This window comes from Cordyceps javanica, chromosome 2 (genome assembly GCF_051103115.1).
Source record: "Cordyceps javanica chromosome 2, complete sequence".
NCBI classification, from domain to species: Eukaryota; Fungi; Ascomycota; class Sordariomycetes; order Hypocreales; family Cordycipitaceae; genus Cordyceps; species Cordyceps javanica.
The window spans coordinates 1,914,929-1,928,720 of record NC_139296.1 but is presented as its reverse complement, the minus strand read 5'-3'; the positions used below and the strand labels follow the sequence as shown (position 1 = coordinate 1,928,720).

General features: G+C 54.6%; 4 protein-coding genes across 4 annotated transcripts; 1 reads left to right on the top strand and 3 right to left on the bottom strand.

The window, feature by feature from the left end:
- Window positions 1-4,157: 4,157 nt before the first annotated feature.
- On the bottom strand, window positions 4,158-4,517 carry V2A60_003072 (uncharacterized protein; the record flags this gene model as incomplete). Its single annotated transcript, XM_083254415.1, has 1 exon — window positions 4,158-4,517. The coding sequence occupies one exon, from the start codon at window positions 4,515-4,517 to the stop codon at window positions 4,158-4,160; it is 360 nt and encodes a 119-aa protein (XP_083110541.1).
- A 247-nt stretch (window positions 4,518-4,764) lies between these two features.
- V2A60_003071 (protein MTG2) lies at window positions 4,765-6,825 on the top strand (the record flags this gene model as incomplete). The annotated part of the gene is made up of 1 exon (XM_083254414.1): window positions 4,765-6,825. One exon carries the CDS (start codon window positions 4,765-4,767, stop codon window positions 6,823-6,825), a length of 2,061 nt encoding a protein of 686 aa, XP_083110540.1.
- Window positions 6,826-7,282: 457 nt separating this feature from the next.
- On the bottom strand, window positions 7,283-9,955 carry V2A60_003070 (tRNA (cytosine-C5-)-methyltransferase; the record flags this gene model as incomplete). The annotated part of the gene is made up of 3 exons (XM_083254413.1): window positions 7,283-9,575; window positions 9,665-9,876; window positions 9,941-9,955. 3 exons carry the CDS (start codon window positions 9,953-9,955, stop codon window positions 7,283-7,285), a joined length of 2,520 nt encoding a protein of 839 aa, XP_083110539.1.
- Window positions 9,956-10,282: 327 nt separating this feature from the next.
- Window positions 10,283-13,525, bottom strand: V2A60_003069 (rRNA-processing protein UTP21; the record flags this gene model as incomplete). The annotated part of the gene is made up of 3 exons (XM_083254412.1): window positions 10,283-10,623; window positions 10,678-13,351; window positions 13,415-13,525. The coding sequence occupies 3 exons, from the start codon at window positions 13,523-13,525 to the stop codon at window positions 10,283-10,285; spliced, it is 3,126 nt and encodes a 1,041-aa protein (XP_083110538.1).
- Between the last annotated feature and the right edge of the window lie 267 nt (window positions 13,526-13,792).

Below are 13,792 nucleotides of genomic sequence, written 5' to 3'. Positions count from 1 at the left end.
GCGAGCCATGCACAGAGCGCATGTCAAGGTCCATAAGTGTGGTGAAAAAAGGCAGACAGACGGGAAGAAAGCTGATCTATCAGTGAAGAGGCATGGCTTGCAGCAGCGCGGGTGGAGGGCTGGGGAGACTGTGAATGGACAGACGTGTTGGGGTCTATAGACTGAATCACTACGTGCAGAGCTTATTAACCAAGGTAGCAAGTGGTGGGTGGTGAAGGTGTGGCTACAATGGCCGGGCTCGGCGGGTGTAGTACGACGACGGGGAAGAAGGGACAGGACAGATGCTGGGAAGAAACCCTGACACAAACGGCTGGCTCGACAGACAGGACGATACAGGAGAGGGGGAGTAGGAGGGAAGGGTGGGTGAGTGAGTGAATGAGCGAGTGAGAGAGCCAGTGCCTGAGTGAGAGGGCGCGAGAATGACATGTGTTCTTGTCTCTTTTCTTCCCTCCATCAAGGTGGTCAAGGCATGTTATTGCGGCGAGTGGAAGCTCGGTGTAGACAAGTCTAAGCAGGCAGTGGTGAGTGGGCAGCAGGCAGCGGGCAGATGCTCAGTATCGGGGGGAAAGTATGGTGTCTGCTGGATAAGTGGTCAAAGGTGCCGAGACGAACGAGCTCACGCCATTCCGGCTGGATAGGCAAAAGCCGTCGTCACGACGTGCCCTTATAACGAAGGCGGGCCGGAGAATGAACGGACGGTGCTTTCGCCCATGCAGGAGAAGGGAACGGACGAATGGGCTTCAGGGCAGCTGACTTGCCAACGCACCAGGACGGCCCACCAACGATGCCCAGATGGCTGGTAGTGGTGGGTGGCGGGGTGATGCTCTACGATTCATCTGGTGTTTATTCCACGATGGGGGAGGGGGGTTTTTTCCCTCCCTCCCAATCTTGGGCGGCGGTTGTATGCGAGGGTGTGTGTCTGTACAGGCGTGTGGTGATGCAAGTTGTGCTGGGTGATGTGATGCTGAATGGGAATATGGGTGCACGGTCTCCAGTTTCGTGAAATACGAAAAGGAGAGAACGTGTGTTGTGTGTATGAGTGAGACTGTGTGCGTGTGTGAATATGGCCATGCCAGAGCTATAACTAGGTAATGATGAAAGGCAAGGGAGTGGTAGTCATTATGAGGTACCTACTCAATAGGTTAGTAGGTAGGTTGTCAACTGGTAATTAATTACTAGGTAGGCGTCAGGGTGAACCAATCTATAGATGAGCATGTCTTGCAGAATAAGAGTTCTTCCAGACTATAAACTTTCCTACCCAGGTCTCTTTACCTTGATCGCCTCTGCAGCTATATAAATAGCAGCAAGTCGGCCTTTTATGCGACTGGTGCCTGAGATGTAGAATGTATGGCTGGTTTGCGTCGTCTTGCTCAGCTGCTGTGTAACGCAGGCAGACAGTGAAGGCTGCCAGCTTGAGCCAAAAAGAGAGGGCCGTCTGATGCTGGACAGGCAGTGACGGGTACTTGGTAGGTAGTGACGAGCCGTGGAAAGCGTGATGATCAATGACAGAAGCACGCCACAATGGTTTTACCGCAGGTTTTCAGCAGTCAACTAGCTGATTACTTTGATGTTCTGATACTATTAACCAAACCAGCCGGGACTCTGCTACAAGTAAATGCCGGGCACAGCTCAGTACGAGTAGTTACTGAGAACCTGCCCTGTACAGCCCCGCCGCGACCTTTGCTGATTGTCCCGCTAATCTTATCGGGCACCAATGCATTAAGCCAAGGTACTTAAGTTAGTTACTGGTAGATAGATCTGTAGCTTACGAGGTACCTATCCGTAAGGACCATAACGGGAGACGGTGGGGGTTAAAAAAAAAGCGTCTTCATCATCGCATCACAAAGACACATCACTGCCTCACCCAATCGCCGTTGCCTACGGCGGCGCAAGAGCGCTGTACGGTTCGCTATGTGCTGCTTTCTACTGGGCGTGCCAAGTAGGGCGTGCGTCTGCGTGGCGAAATTTTACTCTACAAAGGTGGGTACCAGTGTAGAGTACTCAGTAAGGGGAAGGCTGTCAGCTGTGAACAGGGGTTGGGTGGTGCGCAGGTATGGTTCAGCCAACCACCCATAGGGCAGCCCCAGCGAGGCCGTACGTTGGGAAGAAATGCCCGGCTCATGATGCCCTCGCCTCTTTGATTCGGCACACGACAGTTATCCCATCTTCATCAACAAGCCCATAAACAAGCCCATAAACAAGCCAGCCTCCCAGCGATTGAGCCGACGAGGAAGCCCCCGTTGGTGCTAAATAATAATAAAATAAACACTATCAGGATCTTCTCTCGAGCCCTCCTCCAGAGCGCAGCCAGCAGAGGCATCGCCAGCAGAGGTGCCGTCAGAGGTGGCGCCAGCAGAGCTGCTGCCGCCAGAGCTGCTGCCGCCAGAGGCGTCAGAAGAGGCATGGCTCAGCGGCTTCCTCGATGACCTCAAGCCCCGTATCTTTCGTACAGGTCATCTAGGTCATCAGTAGTGATGTCAATCAAGCCACGGCCTCGTCGGCGTTGGCGATAGCTTTAATAATACGTGCACAGTAGTAATTTTTATATAGTGGTGGTGGAAGACATGTATATCGTCAACGCTAGCCAAGCGGGATGTGATGGCTGCTATATCAGGGAAGTACCCACCGGCTGGTGTGGCGGGCAAATGCTTCGCTCGATCTCCACCAAGCTTCCTTCCTTCACCATCGCCACGCATCCCAATATTATTGCCCTATTGCGCAATAACAGGCTACAGCATCTGACTCCAGGATGTTGTCTTCACCTACGGCGTCTGCGCCGTCCATTCCGCCGTCCTCTCCATTATCTTCTGTGTCGCCCGACGACGATTCGAAATATGAATTAGTCAACGTGCAGCCTTCCGAAGTCAAGTTTCTCAAGACTCTGTCGACAAAAATAAACAAAAAAAACGGCAATAACCTTGTGATTACGTTTCAAGTTGAATTTCGTGGAAAGCCTTGCGTCATGAAAGTGGTCAGGAAGACTACCATACGAAGCACCTGTTCACAGCACGCTAACACTTGCTTAGTTCAAGCGCGATGAATACCTGCCGCATTATAAGTTGGAATCTAGCGCATATCGACTACTCAAAGAAAAGGGCTTTTGCAGGCAACGTTTTGTGCCAGACTTCTACGGAACTATTCAGAAAATAAATGTAGGGCTCTGGCCAGAGTTATACGAATTTCAACATCATAAGCGGCCGCCTAGCGCTATTTTGATCGAATATATACCTAATGCTAAAATGATCAGCCTCGATAACTTTTCACAAGACAATATTGATAGGCTATCTACAATACTTGCCAAGTTTCATGAGGTTGGCCTCCTTCATGGCGACCCATACCCGAGAAATATGATGGTCGTTCAGGAAACGCCTAAAGATAGAGTTTTCTGGCTAGACTTTGATAATTCAGAGGTAGTGGATATAGAAAAACCTGATAAACGGGAGAGATGGGAATCCGAATTCGAAGATGAAGCAGAAGAAATGGTATCTTTTGCGAAAGTATTAGTATGTCAATGTTTGCGACTTTCCGCCTGACTTGGAGGCTAGCTTTTACTAATAACTAACTCTCTGCTCTTAGGCAATGGATGCCCAGAGTGGTAAATTAGAGAAAGCGTGGTATCATTATCACTAAAATTTATCGATCGTTGGTTGTATTCCTCCTCCACCGGTACACCATGCCCGGCGGCGGAGGAAAGTCGTAGGGTTCTCAAGGCGGTTTTCTTGGGGGCAGTGGTTGCACGTTGGGGTGACACCTGACGGTGACTTAGGCCAGGCTTACCCCGTTTTCCATCTGGGCAGGCGAGGGGGTCGATCGGCGGCTATTTGGGAGGGATGTCGTGGTGGCAGGCGAGTCAGGGCGGTTGACAACAGCAGAGCGGAATTGGGTACCTCGGGTATCGGGTCTAGAGCAGTCACGCACAAGGTGGTTACTAGAGCCGCACTGGTAGCACAGGTTGTTCTCTCGCCTGTTCGGTCCTCTGAAGCGGCGCTGGTTGCTAAGGTCCATAGGGTCTGGGACCGCGGCGGGACGGCGCTGGGGGCTTTGACGTGGAGGACTCCTCCCTCTACGAGGGGACGGCCTCCTATCGTTCGCATAGGTGGCTCGCGTAGGGGCTCGGTGGCGTTGGATCTGCTGCTGGTGCTGGCGGTAGCGGTTGTCTAGTGGTTGTATAATAGTATATCCTGTAGTTCCCGAGAGATTCCTTGAAATAGTAGGGGCGTTAAGGCGCCGTTAGGCATTTCTCCTTCCAGGGCAAGGCGTTGAAACTCGGAGAAGTAGGCGCTGAAGTCCTGGTTCTTTTGGCGGAGTCGATAGAGATCGTTTTGGGCGTTTTGGACACGGTCAGGATCGCCGAAGGCGTCTTCCAGATAGGCTAGCAGTTTCGGGTAATCGTCGAACTGGGGAACACCGAAAACAGTTCGAGGCAGTATCAGTTCGTAAGCTTTCCCGGCCAGCCGTCCAGCGACATAGGTAAGTCGACTGGTAGCAGTGGGGAATCGGTCGGCGTTAGCGTTCATTTTTGCGTGAATCTGTTGCAGGAATCGGTGGAGATCGGAGCGGTTGCCTGACGGTGGGGGTTAAAAAAAAAGCGTCTTCATTGCATCACAAAGACACATCACTGCCTCACCCAGCCTGGCCCGCCTCCCCCAGACATAATTTCACTCTCGGATCAATATCATGCTTTGATCGGCCCGCAAGCACATTCATTTCTTCACCGTACTCACTGCTTATCCAGCCCTCTCCCACCTTCCCTTCCCGGCCCGGATGGCCGCCGTTGTTGCTGCTCGCCATCGCATGCCTGCTGGTGCTGCCTTGGTGACTGCCACTGCGACTCTCGCGCCGTTTCTCTATCCCTCCCTCCTTCTGAACAGCCCTGCCCGTCCCGCTGCCTTGCTGAATCTGGCGCAGGCAGCAGTGTCGGCAGTGTCACCACCCTCATGTCCCGCCGCAGCTGCCAGTGGCAGCCATTCACGGCGCCGTTGGGCAAGCACCACCACCACTACAACCACTGCCGGAACCCCCGGTGATACAGTATCGACCGTCAACAACCTCCCCGAATCACGTCTCAATCCCGCCCCCGATGACTACGCCGCCCCCAGCTTCGCCGACAGCGCCGAGCTCACCCTTTACGCCGGCCGCGGAGGCAACGGCTGCGTCTCCTTCCTGCGCGAGGCCTACCTGCCAGACGGCCCCCCCAACGGTGGCGACGGCGGCGCTGGCGGCAACATCTATATCCAGGCTGCTCATGGCGAGACGTCGCTGCACAAGATTTCCCGCCGGCGCTTCGTCCGCGCCGGTCGTGGCAAGCACGGCCAGGGCAGCGCAAAGAGCGGCACGCGCGGCGAGGACGTCATCATCACCGTGCCCGTCGGCACCATCGTGCGAGAGCTCGAGCGCCAGGATCCTACCGCCGAGGAGGCCCTCAGCATCAAGCTGTACCGAGCCGAGATGAAGGCCAGACGTCGCCGCGAACTAGAGATTGAGGAGGAGGAGCGCCGTCAGAGGAAACTCGAGAGGCAACGCCAAGAGAAGCTGGAGCAGGAAGGCGGCCGCAGCGACGCCGCCCGAGAGGCCGAGGAGGCTGACAACGGCCGCCTTACCGAGACCGACGAGTGGGAAGAGGACATGAGCCGTCGCGCGCACGCCCGAATGGCCAAGCACGACCAGCGCATGGAACAGGAAGAATTAGAACAAGACGAGATCGAGGACCCTCAGCGTCACAAGTGGCTCCTCTACCCCGGCATGACCAAGAACGATATGAGGTCTGCAGAGTTCCCCAGCCTGCCGCGCCGCACGCGCCTCCTGCAGCAGCCCCCGGCCCCCGTCTATCTCGACCTCACGCGGCCCACGCCGCAGCCCATCCTGCTGGCCACCGGCGGCGTTGGCGGCCTGGGCAACACGCACTTTAGCTCGCGCGAGCACCCACGGCCCGTCTTCGCCACCAAGGGCGACGAGGCCGTCACCATGCGCATCGCCCTCGAGCTCAAGCTCCTCGCTGACGTCGGTCTTGTTGGCCTCCCCAACGCCGGTAAGAGCACGCTGCTGCGCGCCATCACCAACAGCCGCACCCGCGTTGGCAGCTGGGCCTTTACCACCCTCCAGCCCAACATTGGCACCGTCGTCCTCGACAAGTACTCGGGCCGCCCCGCCGTAGCCGCCCGGCCCTTACCGGCCGTCACCCCGGGTCACAGTGGCGGCGTCCCAGACCCCGAGGACGGCCCCGCAGACCCGCGCACGCGCTTCACCGTCGCCGACATCCCGGGTCTCATCGAGGGCGCGCACCTCGATCGCGGTCTCGGTATCGCCTTTTTGCGCCACGTCGAGCGTGCCGGCGTCCTCGCCTTCGTTGTCGACCTCTCCGCCGGCGACGCCGTTGCTGCCCTCCAGGCTCTCTGGCGCGAGGTCGCCCTCTACGCCGCCATGCGTGACGAGGAGGAGCGCGCGCGCGCCGCCATCAACTGGGACGAGAGCACCCCGGACCCCTTTGCTGGCCCCGTCAACCTCACCGCCACCTTCCTTCACAACGCCGAGCATAACGATGGCCACGGTAGTAGCGACGCCGCGGCGGCCACGCCCACCATGCACACCGCCGGCAAGCCGTGGTTCGTCGTCGCGACCAAGGCCGACAGGCCCGCCACACACGACAACTTCAAGGCACTCAAGGCCTACCTCGACGCCATCACCGCTGGCTCTGAGCCACACCCCAGCGGTGTCGAGGCCGCTTGGACAAAGCGCTGCGCCGCCGTTCCTGTCAGCGCCATCAACGGCCAAGGCGTGGATCGCGTCGTCCACTGGATGGTCGGTCTCCTCAGCGACGACCAATAGAGGGAACATTCCCTTGGCCTGCTGTCACTGTATTGGATAAACCCGGGGGTAGTGCCTGCCTCCGGATCCTTGTATAGAACTCTTTGTAACATTCATGTACAACAATTGCCATATTACCAAAAGCTATTTAATGCTCTCTTTCTCGCGCAAAAGTTGAATTTTCTTTTTCTTCTGTCATTGTAGAAAGGCCAATCTTTTATTTAGGTAGTGATGGTCGATAATACTTTTTTTATACAACAAATCAGCCGTCTGTTTAGCCGTCTGCGCGGAAACCCAAGTTTCCAAAAAATTGCAGCAAGATCCCATTTAAATCATAACATGCACACTAGAGGAAAGAGCTCACGATCCCTTTCACCTGAATTTGTTTTCCCTCCTTTCGTCTCTTTCCTCGTTTTTGTCTCCCCCAAACCACACGGTCAGTGATCCGAGGGCTAACTGGAAAACCCTCCTTCGACTTCTATTCCGGGCTAGGCAGGTCTTCCACGTCGGCATTATCCAGCACCTGCTGGACATCATCGCCGCCGTCTTTGTTGGCCCCCTCGTCCTGCTTCTGCTGCTCCTTCTCGCCGCCCTCTTCCTTGGTGGCCTCACTCTTCTGCTGCAGCTGCTGGGCGACGTTGATGAGCGGGGTGGTGTCGTTGAAGATGCGGAGGAGCATGGCGGCGCGGTCTTCCTTGGGCAGCATGAGGTTAAGGGAGTGGATGCTCTTCCAGAGAGGTAGGGCCATGGCCTCGGCAAAGTCCGGGTCGGTACCGTCGGGCTCGACACGGAGCACGCAGCAGCCCATGCCAACGTCGCGGACGCGCGGGCCAATCTCATCAAAGGCTTGCCAGGCGTCCTCGTTGATCTTGGGGAACATCTCGATGAGCAGCTTGCGCAACGTCTCCTTGTTGCGCAGGCGGATCACGCGCGGCTCGCCCACGTAGCCCTGCAGGATCGGCATGCCCTCCGACTGGATGCGCCAGCGGCACACCTCGGCCGACGGCGCGTCCTGCTTCATGAACATGCGTACGCCGCCGTGGATCACCTTGATGCCGCGGCCCTCGTTCTCTGTCAGGATGTCGCGCGTGAGCTCCGTGGTGTAGTAGATGGCCTTAGCCGGCTCGCCCATCTCGTTGCGCACCATGTACCGGTTGGTCGGAAAACGAGGCGATAGCTTGTAAAAGTCGATGATGTTTTGAATAGTTGGGTGAGAGGGATCCAGGTATTTGAAAGGCTCCTCAACGGGCCCGTGCTTCTTCTGCTTGTGCGTAGCGTCCGGTTTGAGAGCAATAGGTGTGGCAGCTGCAGATGAGTCGGCCTCGGTCTTGACCTTCTTATTAGCAGCTTCGGCATCAGTAGGCTCCTCCTCGAGAGAACGCTTGTTGGAGGTTCCATTAGCGTCTTCCATCTTGACATCCTCTGTGGCCGGTTCAGCAGCCGGTTCAGCAGGCTTCTCAACCTCAGTGTGCTGCTCGGGCTCTGTAGGCTTCTCAGCCTCATCAGCAGGGGCCTTGTCGCTACCATTGGCGGCCGTCACGGGGGCCTTGCGCTCGTTCTCATTCTTGGCCTTGAAGTCAGTCTTCTTCTCGAGCACTGTGATGAAGAAGCCACCTGTATCTTGCAAGTGAGAATAAACTCTCATGCAACGCTCCAGAGGAAGCCCGTGGACATCAGAGCCTTCACCCTTGGGAAACATGGTCTGGGAGACGCGGCCTGGAATAACGCCGTCGTTGCTCTCCTTGGCAAACTGCTCGACTTCCTCCCATGTGCTCCAGATTCGGTTACCCTTGTCCATAATCTTCCACTCCTTCATACCGGGAACGCGCTTAAGACCCGGAAGCTGGCTGCTGCAGTCAACAATTTCGACGCTATCAGGCCCACCACATCGCTCAATAGCAGACGCAATAACGGATTCGTTCTCGACAGGGTTCATGCTGCACGTAGAGTAGACCACGCGGCCGCCGACCTTGAGGAGCTGAAGAGCGCGGACAAGGATGCGAATTTGCGTGGCGTGCAGACCGAGAGCACTGCCTGGCTGCCAATCCTTCCATAAGTTTGCGTTTTTGCGGAGCGTTCCGTCGCCAGAGCAGGGCACGTCGGCTAGGATGCGATCAAACTTCAGGTAGTTGGGCTTGTTCGGTGTGTTCGGTGAAGGAGGGAGCTTGATAGATGGGAACTGCGTGGCATCGTGATTCGTCACTAAGAGATTAGGCGAAGACAAGCGCTTCAGCTGGTGCACAAGCATGTGACCACGCTTGTAGTCGGCATCGTTGGCAATCAGCAGACCGGTGGCGCGGCCTTGATCAGAAGGGTCGGCCTCGAGGTTAGCCTCAATCTCCTCTTTGGTTTCGTCACCAAGAACAAGTCCATCTTCCTGCGCGAACTGGCGCAGAACTTTGCGCACACGTGATTCTTCGCCAACATGGATCATCTCAAGCAGTTGAGCTGACTTGCTTCCGGGCGCAGCACACATGTCGAGAACAGTCATGCCAGGCTTCAGATCCATGAGCATTGGGGGGATCATGGAAACAACCTCCTGACGGCTAATGTTTCCGACACTGGTCTCAGATACGAGGAATTTCTGGAAAGCAGCAAAGGGGGGAAACTTGCGCACGACATTCTTGGGCGTCGTCATCCACCAGGCGAGCTCGTCGGGGTACCAAGGAACAGGCATAGGCGGTTCGACGGGTCGGCCATCTTGGTGCTCGATCTTGGTAATTTCAGGAATATATCTCGTTCGAAGAAGTCTTTTGACGGCGAGGGCATGTCTGTTGAGTCGCTTGTCAGCCACCAAATAATATGCGACAGGCTCTACGATACGGCGCAAAAGTCACTGCGATTGCTTGCGACTACATACCCCTTGGAGCCGCAGAAGCGGAAACTATTGGGAAGCTCGCGCTTGAGAGCATCCCAAAATTTCTGTTTTTCCTCATCAGGGAGCTGCAACAACGTGTTATAAAAGTTCTCGAGCTTTTCGTTCTCCTTCTTCAGAGGAGGATAGTCACGCCAGGTGTTGCCGCCGCCTTGGCCACCACCGCGGCCACCACCGCCGCCGCGACGGTTCTTGCCCTATATTTGAAGAAACTTAGTCAGTATGATACCAATTGAAATGAGTTATGGTGATGTTTCGTACTCTAAACTTGCCCATTTTTCTTGTTTGTTGTTGTTGTGTTTTAAGAACGACAGTCCGGCTACGCTAAGAAAATTTCCAGACCAGAGAAAAAAAGGTCCTGCCCCGCGAAGGGTGCCCTGCAACATGTCCGTTTTAGCGGCCGTCTGGGAGGGGCTTAGCGCTGCCAGATGGCAAACCTGATGCCCCACAGGTAAGGTAGGTGGTAGCCTGGTAGGTACCTAGGTACTCTTCACTTATACACCTCGGCATTCCGACCACGGAAGAAACAGTTTCTGAATGCCCTTTGTCTTTAAAGATATCTTGTATATGCAGGAGGAGTAAAATGCTTATGTATTGCCCATCTCATGTTCTTGGACTTCGCAGGAAAGTCACAACGCCACCGCAATATCCAACCAACTCATTCAAACGAGTACCCTCAAGTTCTTGCTGTGTCTTCCACTCCTGAAGGGCAGAGAGCAAAGATGCGCTGCCCAGGACAAGATCGAAATGAAGTCGTAAAAATACAGTCATCCAGGCTTGGTTTAGCTCATAATCGCGTCGTGCCTTGAGTCTACAGGTCAAGGCGCGGATGAAGTGCAAAAGCTCATTAGTGTCATCGCTGCCACGTCCAATGGACAGTGATCGCAGTTCCAGGTCGGCGCTCGACGGCGACAGTCCTTTCAAGTATTCAATAAACTCTTCATCTGCAAACGTGTTAGGACTAGGTCTTATGACGGCTTGCCAAGTGAAAAACTCACAATTGCCGCTCTCTGCTCCTACTTGAAGCTTCGAGCTAAATGCTTCCTCCAGCCGAGCCTGTTCGAGTTTGGTGATCCGAGACCGTGACCCGTCATCATTCTCAGGTTGTGAAGCTTTTTCAGTAAGCACTTGGTTACTGCCAGCAGACGGCAAGAAGAAAGGTGCCTTTTCCGGCGCCTTTGGCGCCTCCTTCGGCTTATTTCGCTCTTTTATGAGATCCAAATGTAGGAGTGTCTGCCATCTGCTTTTGGGTACCAGACTCAGCGTTGTCATTTCTGAGCTTAGCTGGTCAATCGTAGGGGCCACTAGGTCCGCGTCGACATCCTCCTCTTCGTCTTCGAAAGCACCTTCCAAAATCCCTTCGTTACCCTCACCAGACACGGTAGGTCCACGCAGAACACTAATTTCCGTTTCCGATATTTGCCGTGTCGGGACATGTTTGAACAGTGCCTTGTTGGTCCATAGTGCGACACCTGGTTCTTCATCGACACTTGCTGCCAAATATTCACCCGTGACTGACATGGCAATAGCGTTGCATGGCTTAATTAGTCGTATGGCATCAATCAGATGGCTTGTTGGAAGATCCCAGATTCGAATGAGGCAATCCTTAGAGGCAGCAATAACCCATCTCCCATCAGTCGAGAAACATATATCGTTAATCGTATCTTGGGGGCCCCAGAACTCTCTGATGGTCCGCTTTGTCTCAATATCTACCACGCGGACGGAGTTGTCGTCGCAGGAGAATGCCAGTAGGTTACTACCTGTGTGGTAGCGGCAACGCGTGGGGAAAGTCATGGGTGCCCAGTCCAGCTGGTCTAGGAGCGTTCCAGTGAGAAAGTCCCAAAATTTGATTTTGCCGTCCATTCCACAGGATATCACAAATTTGTTCATTGAATCGACAACCAGGCCGGTGATGCGCTTTGTGTGTTTTCCGGTGCCTGGCAAAAATCGATTGCCACCGTCCGTGTGTGATAATACAGATTCATCGCCTTGTCGTAATTGTTGGGCCTTCATTTGACGAGCTTGTGCGGGTGTTAATTTGGAGGGATAACGCTGGCGGTGAGTACCGGACTGGAGATTATACATGTCCAGACCACCCTCCTCCGACCCAACGACGGCAAATGTGCCACAAGGGCTAATAGTAACGGTCGAGACATTTGACCCGTCCCCAGTGGGAAGAGCCCATCTTCCGGCCCGACGCCGGCCCCAGAACCAGGTCCTGGCGTATGCGTCTCCCTTGTGGGCTGTGACGACACTTTCCCAGCCAGTCATGCCACTAATTTCAGCGTCAAGATTCTTTCTCTGGGCGCCTTTCTGCCAAATCGGCTGCTTGCCAGGCAAAGCCCCAATTCCGCCGTCACGATTTATAGAAGTCGCGATGCACGTAATCTCAGGTGCCTTGAGGTCTTCAAGTGTCGTGTTCATGCCGTGTGCGGTAGCATTTGTGGCAAGAATACCAACCTTTTTGGCCTTCTTGCGGATGTTGCCTTGACTGAGCTCTGCACTCTGACCGTCACGACGCAGACTCCAGCCCCAAAGGCTTCTATCACGACCACCGCTGAGCAACCATTTGTTGCCAGCTTCAGCACCGTCGAAATCTGATGGCAGGAAGGTGAGACAGTTCACAGGCCCGGAATGCCCACTGCGAGAGTGCAAGACTCTAGGGACAGCTGAGAATGGGCTGGCGTCAAAAATCCATGATTTCAAGGAGTTGTCCAGGCCACTCGTGATAATGACTGGCTGACCAGAGAGAAATTCGACTTTGCTGATACCTCCCCTAACAGCTGATCCGTTATCTGTGGGAGGGTTGTGCGCACTTCGTAGGACACTCATAACGCGGCCGCCTCCATTAAGATCCCAAAATGTGACATCACCCGTAGCTGTGGTTGCGGTTGCCATGACACCGTCCTTGCGCCCATCGGTTCCAGCACCGATACCATCGGTACGAAAAGAGATACAAGTGATAGGCGCATCAGAATTCCCGGCTTCAATTTGTAGAAGCGCCTTATCAGTCAGTACATTGGTAACCACTAAAGCGCCCGACGAGTAAGCAATGGCAAGAAGAGAAAGCGCCGGACTGGGCTCGAGGCAAGTAACAGAGCCGGCTTCTGGGACTCGCGGCAAAATAGTGTAAATGAGCTTGCCCGTGCTAACGTTCCAGATTTCAACCCAGCCATCCTTGCGACCAACAAAAATCTTGTTCAGGAGAGTTGGCATCATGGTCACCCCACCAGTGATTTCGTTATCGTCGTTGGAAGCCGCCATAGTGTGGATGGTAGTATAATGCTCAAGGGTTGCTGACTTGAAAATTTCGATTCTTGTTGAGGCACAAGCGACGATCCATGTTCCAAAGATCAGGATCTGCTGAATCGGCTCGTCGAGGTCGTCCGGGAGGTCAAGTTCATTGATCTTTTTGCCTCTTTGGAAGACCCAGATGCCCCGGGATTCTTCATTGCCTCTTCCACCCCATGCGGCAAAAACTTTCTCTTTCCAGGCGAAGGTAGCGGTAATAATGGCGGGAGTTTCGGGTCGGGTGACGAAGACGAGGTTGAGTCCACGCTTCAAGTCATAGGTTTGCAGAGCTTTGCCGACCGAGGTTGTAATCTGGAAAGTCGTTTTCCCGAGCGGAATCGAGGTGAATGGCACACGAGTTGGGGAAACCAAGCCGACAGTCTAGACACAATGGATCAATTAGTATTGTACTCAGGCAGTCCAGTCGCAGAGAAAGGCGCGTACTCTGAATGGGGCAAATATGCGCGAAGCGTTTGTTTGCGCCTTGACGGCCGAAGCAGAGGCAGCGACTTTTTGTCGTTTTGCCAGCGGCCCATCTGCGTTGGACTGCGCCATGGTGCTATGGAATTCTGTGTCGCTGAAATGTCGTCCCTCGTCGATCCGATTTTTGCTGGCGCCGGAGCATCGTCTAGAAAATTTTGGCGGTGTTGAGAATTGCCATTTTCTGCCGGTCCTGCCCCACCTAGACCGCCTTGGTTCCACTGGTATGATGACAGGGGTTCGAGCTGAAGGCTAACTAGTGAAGCATGGCTGGACGCGGTGACAGATCAATTTCGTGGCACAATGTAAGTAGATATTAAAATGAGATCAGGTATTGTGTTA